General features: G+C 35.5%; 3 protein-coding genes across 9 annotated transcripts; 1 reads left to right on the plus strand and 2 right to left on the minus strand.

Moving 5' to 3' along the window:
* Positions 1 to 2,815: 2,815 nt before the first annotated feature.
* LOC112464190 lies at positions 2,816 to 8,098 on the minus strand. 2 transcript variants are annotated; one of them, XM_025031045.1, is made up of 10 exons: positions 7,703 to 8,098; positions 7,347 to 7,473; positions 7,117 to 7,259; positions 6,696 to 6,843; positions 6,329 to 6,567; positions 5,776 to 5,836; positions 5,555 to 5,682; positions 4,169 to 5,361; positions 3,965 to 4,081; positions 2,816 to 3,842 (listed from the first exon to the last, which is right to left on the minus strand). In XM_025031045.1, exons 2-10 carry the CDS (start codon positions 7,447 to 7,449, stop codon positions 3,824 to 3,826), a joined length of 2,151 nt encoding a protein of 716 aa, XP_024886813.1. In that variant the 5' UTR covers positions 7,450 to 7,473; positions 7,703 to 8,098; the 3' UTR covers positions 2,816 to 3,823. The 2 variants fall into 2 exon arrangements, with proteins under 2 accessions (XP_024886813.1, XP_024886821.1); XM_025031053.1 differs by lacking the exon at positions 7,703 to 8,098 and adding an exon at positions 7,629 to 7,648.
* Positions 8,099 to 8,770: 672 nt separating this feature from the next.
* On the minus strand, positions 8,771 to 11,524 carry LOC112464134 (DTW domain-containing protein 1). Of its 2 annotated transcripts, XM_025030953.1 has the most exons (6): positions 11,436 to 11,524; positions 10,732 to 10,893; positions 10,308 to 10,542; positions 9,811 to 9,951; positions 9,543 to 9,726; positions 8,771 to 9,444 (listed from the first exon to the last, which is right to left on the minus strand). In XM_025030953.1, exons 2-6 carry the CDS (start codon positions 10,755 to 10,757, stop codon positions 9,095 to 9,097), a joined length of 936 nt encoding a protein of 311 aa, XP_024886721.1. In that variant the 5' UTR covers positions 10,758 to 10,893; positions 11,436 to 11,524; the 3' UTR covers positions 8,771 to 9,094. The 2 variants fall into 2 exon arrangements, with proteins under 2 accessions (XP_024886721.1, XP_024886732.1); XM_025030964.1 differs by having other exon boundaries at positions 10,308 to 10,893.
* On the plus strand, positions 11,494 to 14,527 carry LOC112464111 (adiponectin receptor protein). 5 transcript variants are annotated; one of them, XM_025030912.1, is made up of 7 exons: positions 11,494 to 11,739; positions 12,554 to 12,829; positions 12,927 to 13,025; positions 13,183 to 13,354; positions 13,508 to 13,905; positions 14,061 to 14,225; positions 14,319 to 14,527. In XM_025030912.1, exons 2-7 carry the CDS (start codon positions 12,584 to 12,586, stop codon positions 14,451 to 14,453), a joined length of 1,215 nt encoding a protein of 404 aa, XP_024886680.1. In that variant the 5' UTR covers positions 11,494 to 11,739; positions 12,554 to 12,583; the 3' UTR covers positions 14,454 to 14,527. The 5 variants fall into 5 exon arrangements, with proteins under 5 accessions (XP_024886680.1, XP_024886698.1, XP_024886689.1 ...); XM_025030930.1 differs by lacking the exon at positions 11,494 to 11,739 and adding an exon at positions 11,752 to 12,079; XM_025030921.1 differs by lacking the exon at positions 11,494 to 11,739 and adding an exon at positions 12,169 to 12,252.
* Positions 14,528 to 16,254: the final 1,727 nt, after the last annotated feature.

Consider the following 16,254-nt stretch of genomic DNA (forward strand, 5'->3'; position numbering starts at 1 on the left):
TTGCGAAACGCGTGTACTTATCAAATTTCGTATTTTCGAAAGTTCTTGAAAGCGGCAAAATCTTTGCCTAGAAAACGCTAATATAACAGTGATCTACAAGTTTCGATATCGTTGAACTTAAAACATTTTCGCCTGTGTCTCTTAATGAAATGTTAGAAATTGGCGATTAATTGTTGAGGGCAAAAAATACACTTTCCTAATAAAAATAACTACAGGTAAAAGTTACTTATTAATGGACATCGGATTTTTTTATATGCAGATTGGTGAAAAAAAGCAATTAATAGCCAAGATTTTGTTATTTATATTATTTATAATAGTCAACATATTTATACCTAACATATGTTGCAGTAGAAATATGATGGATATTATAAATAACATGATCTTAGTTATTAATTGCATATAAAAAATCCGATGTCTACTTATTAACTACTCCACTTGTCACGTCAATATCGTTTGCATAAAAATATAGCTGTAAGCCTTAATCTCAATTGTACCCTCTCGCCGCATGATGTCCGTAATCGACCGTCTGCATCTTATGCAATTGCGTCTCGATGCACCAAGCGACTTTCAGGACGACTAAAACGTCCGTCATTATCGTTCTTGCTTAATGTAGTCGACCGTGCAAGTTTGACGTATCGACTTTAAGATAAATCAACGCTTCTCAGGCCACTCGATTGTCACAAGTTTTAAATACCGTTAAATGTAGCTATTTATCGCCTGTGACACGAGAAGCGAGAAATTCGAACGAGAATGCATCCAGCAAATTTTTCCGAAACGACCCGCGTGAATTTTTTGAAATGTTCGACTGTTCGATTAATATTCTTATGATTTATAGAAATCTCTTTACAATAAGTATAACACTTCTTTTAATTATTAATTTATTTTTATCGTTATCCAGTATTTGTAATTCATAGAAACTTTTTAAAATACATCTTTATCGTCTATATTTACTTCTCTCGCAACAACAATCTAAGAGTTAGATTCAATAAGAACGCCGTGCTCGTTTACCGGATGTATTTTCGAACAAATTGGCGTTTTACTGCATTCTGGCCGCATGCGCTTTCCCGGGAAAGCTCCTTTGATCGTTTCACCCGAATCTTTTCCTGGAAAATCGCGTTGAACGCGCGCTGTTTGCTGGGTCGTTATCCGATTCGGTTGTTTAGTTAGAGAAAAACGAAAGAAAAGAACAAAACATAAATGTCATCAAATTCATACTGTATACATTCCATATTCCAAAGTACATACAATGTCTAATTAAAAAACTAAAAATTTCTTGCGCTCTCTCTTGCAATATTATAATCGAATTATTATTCTTATCACCGGAAACAATTGAATATCAAACTTCTGAATTATAATCGACGTGATTAAATTAAGAAATCGAACCGTTTAAATTTTCTTTTCGTTAGCAAAGTATATCGTGCGTGTGCATCGTTAGTTCAAGTATATATCATATATATGATTGAGGAGAGTGAGAAAAAGCAGGTGTTTCTCGCGGGTGACATTCGCGTGCTTTCTCGGACTAAATTTAATTAGGCGATTCTCGCTCGTATCTCATAAGATAGGCGCGTGCGTGCTCTCGCGAAAGTAAAGACACGCGAGGAAATAATCGCGTGTTTCTCAAGGTGGACAACGTCGAGGTAGACCGTAACGCGGCGTTAATTAATAGGGACGTCCGTCTCAGATCTCGTCCGTGATTTTCCGGTGTGCACGGGGAAATGCGCGAAGCGTCGATATCCGGCAATCCAACGAGAGCGACAAGCACGCGACGTCGCGACGACGACGTGACCGATGGCATGCCGATACATCGGTTCACGTTGCACTGACGTTCACGTAACGATTGATCATGTCGCGAATATCTTTCCGTGGTGTATCGCGTTACTTTTTCTTTTTAACAGCAGCTTAACGAACCGATATAAACGTAGCGTCGCGAGATAGCTGCGTCCTCATCCTCAAGTCAGTCTTTAAACTTGAAACGACCCAGCAGCTTCGATGCAAAAATACAGAGTTATTGGAGAATCAAAGAGGGCTATTATATAAACTTTAATATATAAGCGTAATACATATATGTAATAATTAGTTCAAATTAATTTTTTCCAAACCCGACGTGCATTTTACTGTCGTATACTGGTGATTGAGCATGCACATCGCATGCAAGCATCTTTTTGTGGGAAAGTCTTCCTCGTGAAAATTGAAACACGTTAATTGTTAGCGCACCAAAATTTAATCAAAGTTTCATAGTCGGTGCTTTTTAGTTTCTTCATTCACGTTACAAACATTTCAGCAACGACTCTTTTTCTTTCTTTCTCTTGCTCTCTCTCTCTCTCTCTCTCTCTCTCCTGTCTTCGTTTTTCTCTTTTTTCTTCTTTCCTGGATTGGCGACGAACGCCGCATGGGCGAGGCAGTGCCAGCTGCTTTTTTCATCTCGAAATTAAACAAACATAATTAATTTCTGCTCCCGCGCGCCCGCGCTCTCGCGCGGAAGGTTAAATCCATTACATATACACATAACGCTACTCGAGTACACGGAGGCCAAGCCTTTTTATTTGCGCACGAAAGCTGCCGGCCGTTTCCGACGGCGATCAATCATTTCGCGCGAGCACGGCAAAACAGTTTCACCTCGCGCTTAATTTCGAGACTTTTCCACGGAGCCTCTTCGTTGCGAGAACATTAGGCGTTGTTTAGATGGATAAGAAAATCAGATAACACACAAATTTTAAAATCGAGAGGAAAATGGGAGATGAGAATCTCTGGATATTAATTATTGTTGACAGTTCGGTCATTAGGTTCATTTCTAAAGCGTTATCAAAACGAATAATACAATGTATAGTGAAATCTGTTATTGAATTGCGTATAGAATTATAATATTTGCAACTTAACTTGAAAAGGATTAAAAGTAGATTTAAAAGTATAGATTTGTCCATCGGGGGAATTGAGTATGATGTTTCTGATTATTTTCACACGATATTAATATAAAAAAATATTGGACATCATATAATACGCATGGCTAATCGTCTGTCTAATTGGTAACGCAAACAATAATAAAAATGCATCGGCTTGGTGGAAAATGGAAAAAATTCGAAACGCTTGAAAATGTAAAAAAAAAACGTATATTGTAATCGTAAATTAATTATTGAACCAGAGGAGAAAATAATTTACTAACAATTTATATATCCCGGTTATGTTTGTTAACCCTAATCCCTCTAACGTTTTTTCCATTTAATCAACGAGATTTTGACTGTTTGCCGTTTCGAGAGTAAATGAACTAGGGCTCTGAAATTTCTACTTGATGTTCCCTACTATAACAACTTTTTTTAGGGGTAGGGGGAATTATCCCACGGCCGTTGGTTTTCCGGAACTAACGTCCAGAACAAAGCGACATTAGAAACGCGTGGGACACGAAAGTGCCTGGTTGGAGGGATTAGGGTTAAAATAATTCTGGTGGCATACAAAAGAATACCAATAGTATCGTAAAAGGAAGATATATGGGCATGTTTTGTACGTATTAACGCTTAAAATAATAATGATACAAAGGCCAATTATATAGTATGTGCGGCATATCAGTGGAAGAAGTAATGTATCGGGAATATGACGTTCCCGCGCGACTATTGGGCCAGTTGAATTAACTGTATCTCTCAAGATAGCAACTAATAAACGCCATTGATTATGAAACTTGGTAGCTACTCAGATAGTTTACATGTAATACAAACTCGTTTACATCATTCTGTCAAAACTCGATACGGAAAGAGGCATTGTTATCAATATTGATAATGTGATGTAACAATTTTCTTCATTAAATCTTGATTATGCGTATCAATCCTCCCTTTTAGTCTCGTCTCAGTTTCCTGCAAAGAAACACATTTTCTCACGTTATATACGAGATTTAATTATTCATATTCGGATATTTTAATTAGAGCAAATTCTACTACGACATATTCTATCCAATCTAAGCAAAATTTTTACTCACTTGTTTAAGTTGGGTTCTTTCAAGTTTACCGGCGCCTTTCTTCGTCGAGGACGACTTGAAGCGTAGGTACTTTCGGAGTCTCGTGGATTTTCTTCTTCATCCGACGTGATGTCTTTCCTGTAAATCCAGGATATAAAAGCATATATGATTCAAGACAACCTGCAAGAGAAAAATCTTATAACGAATTGTAATAATTATACATACGCGACGTTATTAGCATTTTGGGAATCATTGGCCGACACCCTAGGCTTAACATGGGATTCATTGAGCTTCTCCAAAACGACTTTCGCTGCGCTCGGATCTCGATTGTTCTCCGATTTGTTTCTCGGCTTCGTCATATTCTTAACTGTCGAAGAATTTTCAGTATGACTCGTTCGGTCTTTCGTGCTCGACGTTTTCGATTTATTACTATTTTTATCGGAATGCTTCGTCTTTTGCAGTATCAACGTTCTCCTGTGATCGTCAATTACAATTAATGGCAGTTTTCTCGTGATATGGTTGTAATTGGAGTCATTCAAACTCCGATTCGACACAGGTGCCACCGGAATATTATTCGTAACTCTTGGTATCGCGGCGATGACTTCGGTGTCAATTTCGTTACCGACAGCGGAATCATTTATCACGGGTTCCTCCAAAGTGGGCAATCGCAGCTCGTTGATATTAAATTGCATATTTTGTGCGGATGGACGACACATTAACGTAAAGTCTTCCGTCTCTTCCGGCGCCTCGGAGTGCCCTCGTCTCAGCGTCACGAAACTCGCAAATTTCATTGTATCATCCGCGTTACTGTCTTCTACGTTATCCAAACTTTTTTCATGGTTGGACACAGTCTCCACCGGCAGTATCTCGCAAATATTACCATCCACATCCTGCTCGGGCGGATACGATTCGGAACGCTCGGCAATGGGCGCTGTGTCTCTCTCTGAAGTTTGCATATCGCTCATAGATTCGTTTAGATTCGATGTCTCTTCTACGTTGCTTTCTGTGACGCTCGAATCATCATACACTATTACTTGTGATGTATTATTGTTAACGTCAGAATCGTCAACAGGATCGACTTCCTCTGGCTCGTTATCCCGCGACGGCATAGTATTGTTAAATAGCCAGCTCGGACCTTCCAGTGGATCTTCCTCCCAAGTTTTAGTATTATTTTGTGACGGTCTTGAGTTACAACTTTCCGCTACACTCAAATTCCTACTAATATCTTTATTAAAGACCTTATTATTACTTATTTGCATATCAAGGTCTTTTTTCGATGTGTCCACGTGCGTTTCATCTTCCTCGCTCGAGTTAATCGACACCTGCGATTCTGATGTTGCGTTTACTCTGTCTGATAGATCAGGAGATGTGTCACCATTACTCTCCTGAGTTTCAATATCAATCCTGGTGCCAATTACCTACGGGAAAATAGTAATGCAATAACAGTTTAAATATATGTAATATCTAAAAGGTAAGGCAAGGGTTAATATCCTTATTAGACATATTAGACATTTTTTTACATTACATGAGTGAAGCAACTCTCCAAAAAATTGGAGAGTACTGCAATAATTTAGTAATATTATCCTGAAGTTTTATTGTAGTATCACTTACATTAATATGTCCCGTAGTTGTTGGAGTTTCATCTATTTCGGACCATCTATTTCGCGATCGCGAAAAAGATACCGACAATCTTGAATGGTGACTTCTCCTTCTTCTTCTTAATCTTTGTTCGTCTGCCACTGTAAATGTATATAAATATTAGTTAAAGATTATATTAATTCATCAACGTATAATGCTTAAATAATTAAATTACTATTCGTGATATACCATACCATTAACAATGGGCGAAGAAATTGTGAGTCTTTCTGGCAGTCTGCACGTACGACCATTTTCCTAAAACAACGGTGTATTGTTTAGAAAGAAATATATAAATAAGTATACAAATGTTTCATAAATTTTATATATGTAGGATGTTTTTTAAAGAGCGCCCACTACTTACATAGCGCCATTCCCTATCAAAAGTTGAATCAAAAAGTTCTGAAGCATTTTTTTTCTATAACGCTTAAAAAAGCAGTAATTACTAAGTAAAGTCAATCTAATCAGCACTATCCTTTATTATATATTATAGAATATTATAGAATCAAGTATTATAGAAAAAAAAAAAGATTCAGGACTTTTCGACTCAATTTTTCATTAAAAAATAGCGCTATGTAACTAATCGGCGCTTTTTAAGAAACACCCTGTATATATGTATGAGAAATAATGCTTACGTTCCAAAATTCACTCTAGTTAACTAAAATGCTATGGTGTACGTAACGTAAACTATAGATTTTAGTTACCCAGAGTGTTTTGAAACACAGCCAATGATACAAATTATATACTTACATATCTTAGAGGTGTGGTAGGCATAATTGGCGATCTAGTCTCATTATTTATTTCCTGGCTTCTATTAGGTGAAGTTACTTCTTCTTGTATATCACTTAGTCTCGATATATTATTAATACTTTCCATATTAACCCGGCTTAAATTAATTGTGGGCTTAGTAATAGTATGCCCACCCACCATAGGCTTCACGACACCTTTAGCTGGTGATTTTGTTGATAATCTAGTGGTCGATTCTTTCCCTGAAATATGTTCCAATGTAAAGACATAACAAATAATGACACAGACAATACATGATTCATGAAAAAAAAAAAAATTAAAATAGAAAATTTTTTAGTTTAATATATTTTATTATTGAGATATTCCTTACTTCCAGCTGAAGCGGATGACAGTCTCACAGTACTATTGGAAGCAACATGTTCTTGACACATAGAGATAGTGTTTGTCATATAACCAGTCATTGTCACCAACATTTTTAGTATTTCCTTTGCATTATTTAGTACATTTGATATTACAGTCTGAAATAAATAATAGATATAAATAAGAAAACTAGCATGTAGATTAGAAAAAAAATATATATATAAATAAATTTACATTCTGCGAGAGATTATCTCTCCCAATTCCAAATCACTAATATGAACTATATTGGGTACGGTCAACGTGATGCTACAAATACTTCGAAACATTCCTCTTCACTTTTCTTTCAATGAAGAAAGAAAGAGAAGAAGAACGCTCCAAAGCATTTGTAGCGTCACGTTGACCGTAGCCTTTGTCACATAAATAATACTCACATTTCGCGTGTTGCATACCAGATGTAACTGTTGAACCTCTCCAATTAGTTCTACATTCTGCGTGAAAAGTGACTGACTATTCTGCTTCTCTTTCGAAAGCGCCTTGGCCAAATAACTATTGTTGTTCTTCAATTTCTCATACACTAAGAAGAAATAATTTTGTCAAAACAACAACGGCAACATGTCGAAGAGAATACAAGATGAAGCTAGAGAATTCTAATTTTTCTCACGTGGTCTATATGATATCCGTTCTTTGTAATGATTCCTCAAGCACTGCGTCCTTTTGGTCAGCACACCAACCCTCTTGGGTTTTCGAATTGGCATTTTTGGCATGTTGTACGTTCCTGCCCAACGAATCTATATACAGACAATAGGATAATCGATAATGCATAGAAATGCATAGAATCTTACAGATTATATTGAAAATTCTCTATCACATTTTTCAATATTTCTTCCGATTCCACGGAACAAACATTTCGTGACAAAACAATCGTTTATTATCGGAACCTAACCTGCGTCTAATATTTGAGGATACAAAACTGAAAACAATCTTCCCTTTCCACTCGTCGAAGAAAAAAAAACGTACCTCGTTAACCTCGTAATGTATAATTACGATAATGGAATATCGCCCCCCGATTTCTTTTGTGTATATACAAATCTCGTCCAAGATCTTTTCGTCACACGACCAGATGACAGGTAAACGTTCGTGACGCTTCTATACTCGTGATAAACGTTACGAAATTAGTAACAAAGCGATATCGCTCACGGCTCACACCGATCTCGAAACTCAAAACGCGTGTCTACTAGGGCCATGGCACACGGAAAAACCTAGGCGATTTAAGGCTGTATACATATTACACTAACGATTCCACCAATGACAATCGAGCATTTTCGAAAACATGAGGCCTACGGCCTAAATTTCGTTTGTCGCACGACAATTATTCACTGAAATCGATAAAAAACTCTTTCGACTTTTCAGAAATTTATTATTCTAACCTAACTTATATGTGTCGTGACAATTGTAGTATCCTGAAACTGTCATTTTGAAACTCCCAACTGTGATTGGTCGATTTGCTTACTACTTATATTTAGCTACATTTGTCCATGTGTAACGGCCTTAAGGCTCAAGCAGTAGACAATCGACTAATCACGGCTGAAGAGTTTCAAAATGTTTTTTTTTTTGAGAATTCTCTCGACTGCGATTGGTCAATTTGCCTGTTATTTAAAAGCCATAGCACATAGAAAATCGTAAATGATTTACGAGTTACAAACAATTTTTTTCATTCACAGCATTTCCTCTAAATTTTATTATTTATATATTTCTGCGTTATTATCTAGCCTTGGCTTTTTTTGTACAGATAGACTGCGCTCTCATTTGAAGTTACAGAAGTCAGTAAATAGGAAAATATATTACAAATTAGATTGATTAAATATATGTAATTTCAATATGAAACGATAATACGCTGATATTAAAATTTCGATTATGTACTAGTATTTGATGCTTACAATTTACAAAGGTATAAAAAGTTTTCAGTTTAATTCTTCTATAAGAATCAAGAGATCCTCCGCCAATCCTCCGCCGGCCGGCGTCCACTCCACCGATCCTCCTACTATCACTTATTGTTAGATTGGATTTTCGGATTTAAAAAATACATTGCTAGAAAAATAACTTTTTATTCATTTTTTGTTACATCTTTGTTTAACTACAAAAAAAAAAAAGGTTACAACACATTCCCCAATCTGAGAGAAACACGTTTTGTCACACATTGTTCGAAAAGAATCTCTAAACATTTTGGTAATTTTAAAATAATACCATCTTGTAAAATTTTGAAATTACATTGAATACAGTACTTTTCCATATAATTACAAGAGAATAATGTATGTTAATTTAGAACAGGATAGTTTGTACAAAACATAACATAAACATGATTGTTACTTGATCAAATGCAAAAGAGCTTGTTAATGTAAGAAAATGTAGTTATGCGAGTGGTCTTCTATAAGCTTGTAATCTGTTATGATTGTATATGGAATGAATTTTTTCATACATGTACTTAAAAAAATATAAAAGATTATCATACTGTCCATTGTATTTCTGCATTATTTCTTCGTTATTAGTTACAGAGTGTTCGTCAGAGAATTCTTCGGACTTTTCTGATTCCATCGAGCCATCGAATTTATCATAGTCTTCCTCCACCCCAAGAGCACACGTGTGTAATTCCACTAGAAATTGATGAATTGCTTCGATTGTCGCTAAATACCATCTTGGACTCTTCTTTTGATGACGCCAAAATTGAGAAATCCTCGATTTTAATATCACGCAACGTAGTTCTGTGTCAATCATACAGAAATAGTAAGTTCAACAGCAACGCAAACGCATTGCACATGTATGATAATCATAAAAACTAAACTAATCCTTTCTTATATACCTCTCAATCTTTGGTCTTTGTATATTGATTTGGTTTGCTGCCACGTGCTGTCAATGAAGATGGCCCTTTTTATAGGAAATACAGTCCTTTCTTCCGAGGCGTCACATTTCCTCCCTTCTCTTATAAAGAGATCCTCGACGCTCATATTCCTTGCACTATCTTTGCTAGGAAAAACTAAAACAGTCTAAAAGTCCAATGTCCGTCAGGTTAACAACCGTATCCTTAAGTATCGCAGGGCTTGAAAACAGATCGTCGCTCTTCTTCTTACTTCCTCTTTATTCAATATCTCCGGAAAATCCGGATACGTGTAGATTTTTACATCCTCCGGCGCGAGTATCGCGGCGTGGACGGCCGTGCTCTTGCCGTCTATCTCGCGAGAATGTTTAATGATGTCGATTTTAATTGGCAGCTGAAAAATACAATATAGAATTATATTATGAAGCAGAAAAACGGATAAAGAATACGTTAACTTTTTCATTCTTATATGAGTGACAAAGTGCCCGAATACTCTCGAGTAATTAAGGTGTCGAGCAACTTTTGGTTTCGCCGTCTTCCCTGTTGGATCAATCTACCCAAAAATAGTACTAAAAATAATATATTCATCGATTTAGGAGCTCTCGCAAAGTTGCAGTCCTCTAATGCGACTAGACATAGAAAAGTTTCAGTTTTTTCATATTGTTAAAATGCAAAAGGTACCTCGTCATTCACATAAAGGTTAAGTTAACGTTTAAATAAAACTTTAGTTATGCCCATAGTAATCTGTACCTTCACTCGTGGAAAATACGAGCACGGGATGACAGGATGGTAACAGGTGTAGCAGAAGAATTTCCGCGATCTTTGACAGAAGTCACATTTCCTTCTAAACTCGACTAACCCTAGCCAATTGGTATCTTTAATTTTCAAACGAGCGAAAGGTGCTTCGTCGATTATCCTCTGTTTCTCCTCCAGCTCCGACAATCCGTCGGCGTCGGTATGTTTTTCGATGATGCACTCCGCCATACTTTCGACAGAAACCGAAATATCTGTATTTATTTATTTATAATAATAGAACACGCACATATAAAACTGATAACGTTGCAGAACGGACAAGTGCGTCTAACATGGCGAATCCTTTATAATTAAATAATCTCATGTATAGTAGCCTTTAGTAATACTGTATACGGAGTAATGAGAGAGTTCACGAATTTACTGAAGCCTCCTACGAAGAGTTCGCATTAAAAGAAAGGTTTGGATACTCGAAGGTCATCCTTTTTCTCTTGCAAACGCAGTGGAAATCGTCCACGTGTTTACCATTCTTGTTTTTCGTTCAATTCTTTTTCCTTTATTGGCTTTATTCGTCCTCCGTTCGTGCCTAAGAAAGAAAGAGAGAACAAACCTGTCAATGCTTTTCTTCTCTTTTAAAGCGAGCTATAGGCCTATTCTATTATAGCTGAACTTCTTGCACAGTTCATCTTTTTTCTTTTTCTCTCCAACATGAAAGGAAAGAGAGGAAAGATGAACCGTGCGCAAGAAGTTCAGCTAATATAAAAAGAACAGGCCTATTGTCTCTACCAGACTATTCAGGATTACGAATTGGATATTATGAATTCAATTGGAACAAATTGTTGTCCATTTCTACCAATGTAGATCGATTAACTTTAATTTCCATTTAATTTACTTTTAATTTACTTTTTTTTCTAGTTCCAAGTATTAGAAAAAGTTAAAAGATAAATTAAACCGAGATTGAAGTTATATAAATATTGGCAGAAATGAGACAACCACGTCGTGTGTATTTCTGTCAACTATAATTTTGGTTTAATTTACTTTTTATCTTTTTCTAGTTCTAAAAATTAGAACGTCTGTTCTGCCAATATGTAGGATTGCATTGACTTTAATTTTGTCAATTTAACTTACTTTTTATCTTTTTTTAATCCACATTGGACAGAAATGAACATGATTGGTTGAATTGTAATCTTCAAGTCACCATCCTCGATTTCCATCGCTTCCTGTCGCTCAGTCTGACACGGGCCTTTAAACATATGGCCACTCGGACCAAACGTGCGAGGTGTGTGAACGTTTAAAGTACAACGAGACGCGCAGAACGTGATTCTTTTTGAAATAATCCCAAATCCCAGTATATTCTACGGAGAGCCTAAAGGAATTTCAGAAGCATGCCCGCGCAAAATTGAACATTGCGAAGAATATCGTCGTGCGACTGGTACGTATACTGGAGGCACGACACGCTCCCGTTGACACACACGTCACCGTCGGCTCCGTCGCGGTCGTTCCCCGTGTATTAAATTTCACGCCTGTTGCGCACTTTCACAAATTCACAACGCTTTCGTAATTTTTTTTTCCTCTCGTAGCGCAACCTCGTCCCAGGGGACGAGCTCGTGCGTTCGGTTTGGCCCGCGCGACCCGCGACGCGTGATCGTCGGACGAGAGAGAAAAAAGAAACGGAAGCTGCAACAGGCTGCGAAAGAAGAGAGAAAAAATAATATAACCTGTAACCCTCCGACGAGACTAGAGTCCAAAGTCTGGGCGACTCGCGGCGTCCGGTGCGCGCTTTTTTTATCGTGTCTTATGTAATGAGATCAAATAAGATCATCACACACGTTTACACAGTCGTAACGTCACCGCGCGTCATACCTCCGTGACGACAATTTATGTTTGCGTAACGGTGCGTAATTTTTGCTGGACGAAACGCGCGAGGTCGTTCTCCTTTCCGGAGGCGAGCATTCGTTCGGATTTGTTGACGATTCGCGATTAATCTGACTCGCGTTTCAAGTAGGTACTTGCCGGTCTCTTTGTCATCTTGACACGCGGCTCGGAATGCCGTCTAATATTGACAGAGTTGCTCACTTGCTTTTCTTTTTCTCAAACGCGTGTTTATACCGGAAGAAGCGGGATACGTTATCATACAATATATCATACAATGTATATTACGATCTTGCACTTGAAGTTTTATAGCGACGAGATATAGATTTGCAACAAGAACTTGTACCATGGAACTAATACTTTTTTTTTTGCAGACTTGCGGTCAGTCATATTTATTCTGAATCATGGCGCAATACGAAGATGTCATTCTGGAAGCCAAAGAAAAAGAAGACGATTTATCAGTGGATTTAGGAGTGCGACATCGTATCCCATGGAGCGAACGTGTATTGCTAAATAGCGAAATACCTGGTTTACATGAAGTTAAAGAATTGTTAGAGGACGATGACGCAAGTTGCCTCGCAGAAGAGGAGGACGGAGTTGGGTGTCCGTTACCTTCGACGCCGGAAGATGATCATCTTCTGGATTGTGAAGTATGTGCCTTAAAAGAGTACATTAAAAGAATATATATGCAATTAATGATTGCACACATGATTATACATGATTAAACATCTATCATTTATATTACAGATGACTGAAGTGTTGAAGGCAGGAGTACTGAGTGATGAAATCGATTTAGGTGCACTAGCGCATAACGCAGCAGAGCAGGCTGAGGAATTCGTTCGAAAGGTAAAAGGATATCCAGATATTTACAATGATATATATTTGCAGTAAGAATCTTTTCGTTAGATGATAGCAAGAAACTTGCTATAGGGATTAGAGTTAATCTACTTTAATATTGTTGACCAGCAAATTACAAATTTAAAGCTGGAGATGTTATTTGCAGGTATGGGAGGCATCATGGAAACAGTGTCACTTTAGAAATCTACCAAGATGGTTGCAAGATAACGATTTCTTACACGCTGGCCACAGACCGCCATTACCCTCGTTTTATGCGTGTTTTAAGAGCATTTTTCGAATTCATACAGAAACCGGTAATATCTGGACACATTTATTAGGTACGTTCCTGTCTATTAATCAAGTGACGCTAAATGTATCGATGTGCAGTTTCTGTAAAGAAAAGCATATATATACATAGCGTATTCTTTTAAGTATATTCTGTGAGTTTTGGTTATCAATTTTGCTCATAAAACTATTTTTTTTTCTTACAGGCTGCGTTGCCTTTATTGGTATAGCTATATTTTTTCTATCGCAACCTCCTATAGAAATTCAATTGGAAGAAAAATTGGTATTTGGTACCTTCTTTGCTGGTGCTATACTTTGCCTAGGATTGTCATTTGCCTTTCACACAGTTCATTGCCACAGCGAATGCGTGGGAAAGCTGTTTTCAAAGCTAGATTATTGTGGCATAGCTATGCTTATTATGGGTAGTTTTGTACCATGGCTTTATTACGGATTTTATTGCGACTATCAACCCAAGTTAATCTATCTGTCTGTGGTGGTTGTCCTTGGTATAACCAGTATCGTAGTTTCATTGTGGGAACGATTTGGCGAACCAAGCTATCGTCCGCTCAGAGCTGGGGTTTTTATGGGTTTTGGACTTAGCGGGGTAAGTTATTTTTTTTAAATCAGTTATAGCTTAGAATTAAAATAAATTTCAAAAACTTATGTATTAAAATTTATCTCAATTCTACATCTATATCATATACGTTTCAACTTGACGTTTTAATTCTGTGTCTAATTATATCTTAATTCTATATTTAGGTAATACCAGCTGTACACTATGCCGTCGCCGAAGGTTGGTTCAAGGCGATTAGCCAAGCATCCCTCGGATGGCTAATACTAATGGGATGTTTGTACATATTAGGCGCGTTATTTTATGCTTTAAGGGTACCTGAACGTTTTTTCCCAGGAAAATTCGACATTTGGGTAAGCAATATTAAAATGTCGATTTATAACGACTCAATTTCAGATTATTTTGACGATATCGATATATTATATTTTAATATTTTTATTTTATAGTTTCAGAGTCATCAAATCTTCCATGTATTAGTAATCGCAGCTGCTTTTGTTCATTACCATGGTATTACGGAAATGGCAATGCACAGAATGACAATAGGCGATTGCACAAATCCATCGCAGGTGTTGGCTTTTTAAATCTCCGGGCATATATCTTCATTTTGTTGATAACTTTCATATTTCATTAATCTAATAAAAAGACTACAAAGATTCCTAAATCTTACACTAGCATATTTGTGCTGTTGAAAGATATGGTAAACCTAGAATGGATATATTTAATTTCAGATTTATGTTAGAATATATTTTAGAATGTGTTGTCGTTTATTTAATTGTATTATTATATTTTATTAATTTTTAACAGCCGGAAGTTATTTTTTGAAGATATCTATGTGACAGGGATTTGGTGTAATTCATTTTTTTGCAAAATTTCTAGGGAATTTACAAAAAACTGGAATATTGTGGATGAATAAAAATTATAAAAATCTTAATAGGAGATTTCAGTGATTTTGTAAAATTTTGGACTTTGCTAGTGAAATTGTGAGTTGAGATTTTTATTAATTTATATATAAATTAATAAATATTATATTTACAATTTATATTTATAAATTAATAAAATATATTTCTGATTTATATTTATAAATTATATTTATATTTATAAATTATGTTTATATTATATTTATAATTTTTATTCCACAATATCTTCTTTTTCGTGGATTTCCTAGAGATTTTGCAAAAAATGAATTACCCGAAATTCCTGTGACATTTATACATATATTTGCAAGCTGTTTGATATTGTTGAGTTTATTTAAACTTTCTTTAAAATTAATGCAATTTGGATATATATTGATGTGTGATTGATATACTTCTTTATAATGGAACGGATTAGACATCAATAAAACGTTATACATATATACAGGAACTTTCAATGCACACATAATTACGTTGAAATACAATATATTCAAACTGGAATTTTCTGAATTTCCCTAAATACGAGATGCAAAAGTCTACATATTATTAAAAGATACAATCTATCGAATTCGGATACTATAAATGAAATAGAATTCCCACAGAAGTATACAATGTAAGGTTAAATGGCCATGTATTACTTATTTTTAGATTTTTGAAGTTATCTTGTAAATTATATGAATATTTAGATATATATATATATATATATTTTTCCTTATAATTTTCTCTTTATTCATTTGCGTCCATATGTTATATTATATTATAACTATAGCAAAATAACCAAAACAATTTAATTATAATTAAATTATTAATTATTATTAGAAAAGATTAAATTCAGAGCGTTTTTGGATTATTAAAAATATCCAAGCATTAGTTGCATCTAGTTAGGCACTTTGATAAAAAGAGATAAATTATTTGTTTTTTATGTAAAATTTATTTAATACTTAAGCGGGGAGCACACACTTCTGCATAACGCATAATGCGTAAGCATAAGAAAATTGATTGGTCTATTTTCTTATGCACATGTATATGGACCAATCAGTTTTCTTATGCTTACGCATTATGCGTTGTGCAGAAATGTGTGCTCCCCGCTTTATGATATGCAAGACGAAATACAGACGATAGGCAACGAGAACAAAACGCGTGTGACTAAGATTTAGGAAGCAACGGTTGCTATATGAACGATTTTGTAGCATAAGTTCTATAAAATCTATAATATATTTTGAACAAAGTCATTGTTAAAATAATATATGAAAGTTTGTTTATATATATACTATCATTTTATATATATTATACATATGTGATGTACCAACCTAATTTTTTCAAATGCATTTTTTATTTTCCAATTTGTATACCGTATTCAAAGTTCTTAATGTATAGAATTCTAGATTATATATGTATATATATCTGGTATATATACCTATCTGATATATATATATATATATATATATATATATATATATATATATATATA

This window comes from Temnothorax curvispinosus, unplaced genomic scaffold (assembly GCF_003070985.1).
Source record: "Temnothorax curvispinosus isolate PA1 unplaced genomic scaffold, ASM307098v1 QBEX01001491.1, whole genome shotgun sequence".
Classification (NCBI taxonomy): domain Eukaryota; kingdom Metazoa; phylum Arthropoda; class Insecta; order Hymenoptera; family Formicidae; genus Temnothorax; species Temnothorax curvispinosus.

Excerpts from the sequence above, each read along its gene's own strand:
- LOC112464190 (XM_025031045.1), bottom strand. The coding sequence starts at position 7,449 with ATGCCAAAAATGCCAATTCGAAAACCCAAGAGGGTTGGTGTGCTGACC. Across the intron at positions 5,837-6,328 it reads CTACCACACCTCTAAGATAT|GAAAATGGTCGTACGTGCAG; the intron begins GTAAGTATATAA and ends CCGTTGTTTTAG. Across the intron at positions 5,683-5,775 it reads TTCTTCGCCCATTGTTAATG|TGGCAGACGAACAAAGATTA; the intron begins GTATGGTATATC and ends ATACATTTACAG.
- LOC112464134 (XM_025030953.1), bottom strand. The coding sequence starts at position 10,757 with ATGCGAACTCTTCGTAGGAGGCTTCA. Across the intron at positions 9,952-10,307 it reads CGTATTTTCCACGAGTGAAG|CTGCCAATTAAAATCGACAT; the intron begins GTACAGATTACT and ends TGTATTTTTCAG. Across the intron at positions 9,727-9,810 it reads AGATATTGAATAAAGAGGAA|ACTGTTTTAGTTTTTCCTAG; the intron begins GTAAGAAGAAGA and ends TTGGACTTTTAG.
- LOC112464111 (XM_025030912.1), top strand. The coding sequence starts at position 12,584 with ATGGCGCAATACGAAGATGTCATTCTGGAAGCCAAAGAAAAAGAAGAC. Across the intron at positions 12,830-12,926 it reads ATCATCTTCTGGATTGTGAA|ATGACTGAAGTGTTGAAGGC; the intron begins GTATGTGCCTTA and ends TTTATATTACAG. Across the intron at positions 13,026-13,182 it reads CTGAGGAATTCGTTCGAAAG|GTATGGGAGGCATCATGGAA; the intron begins GTAAAAGGATAT and ends TGTTATTTGCAG.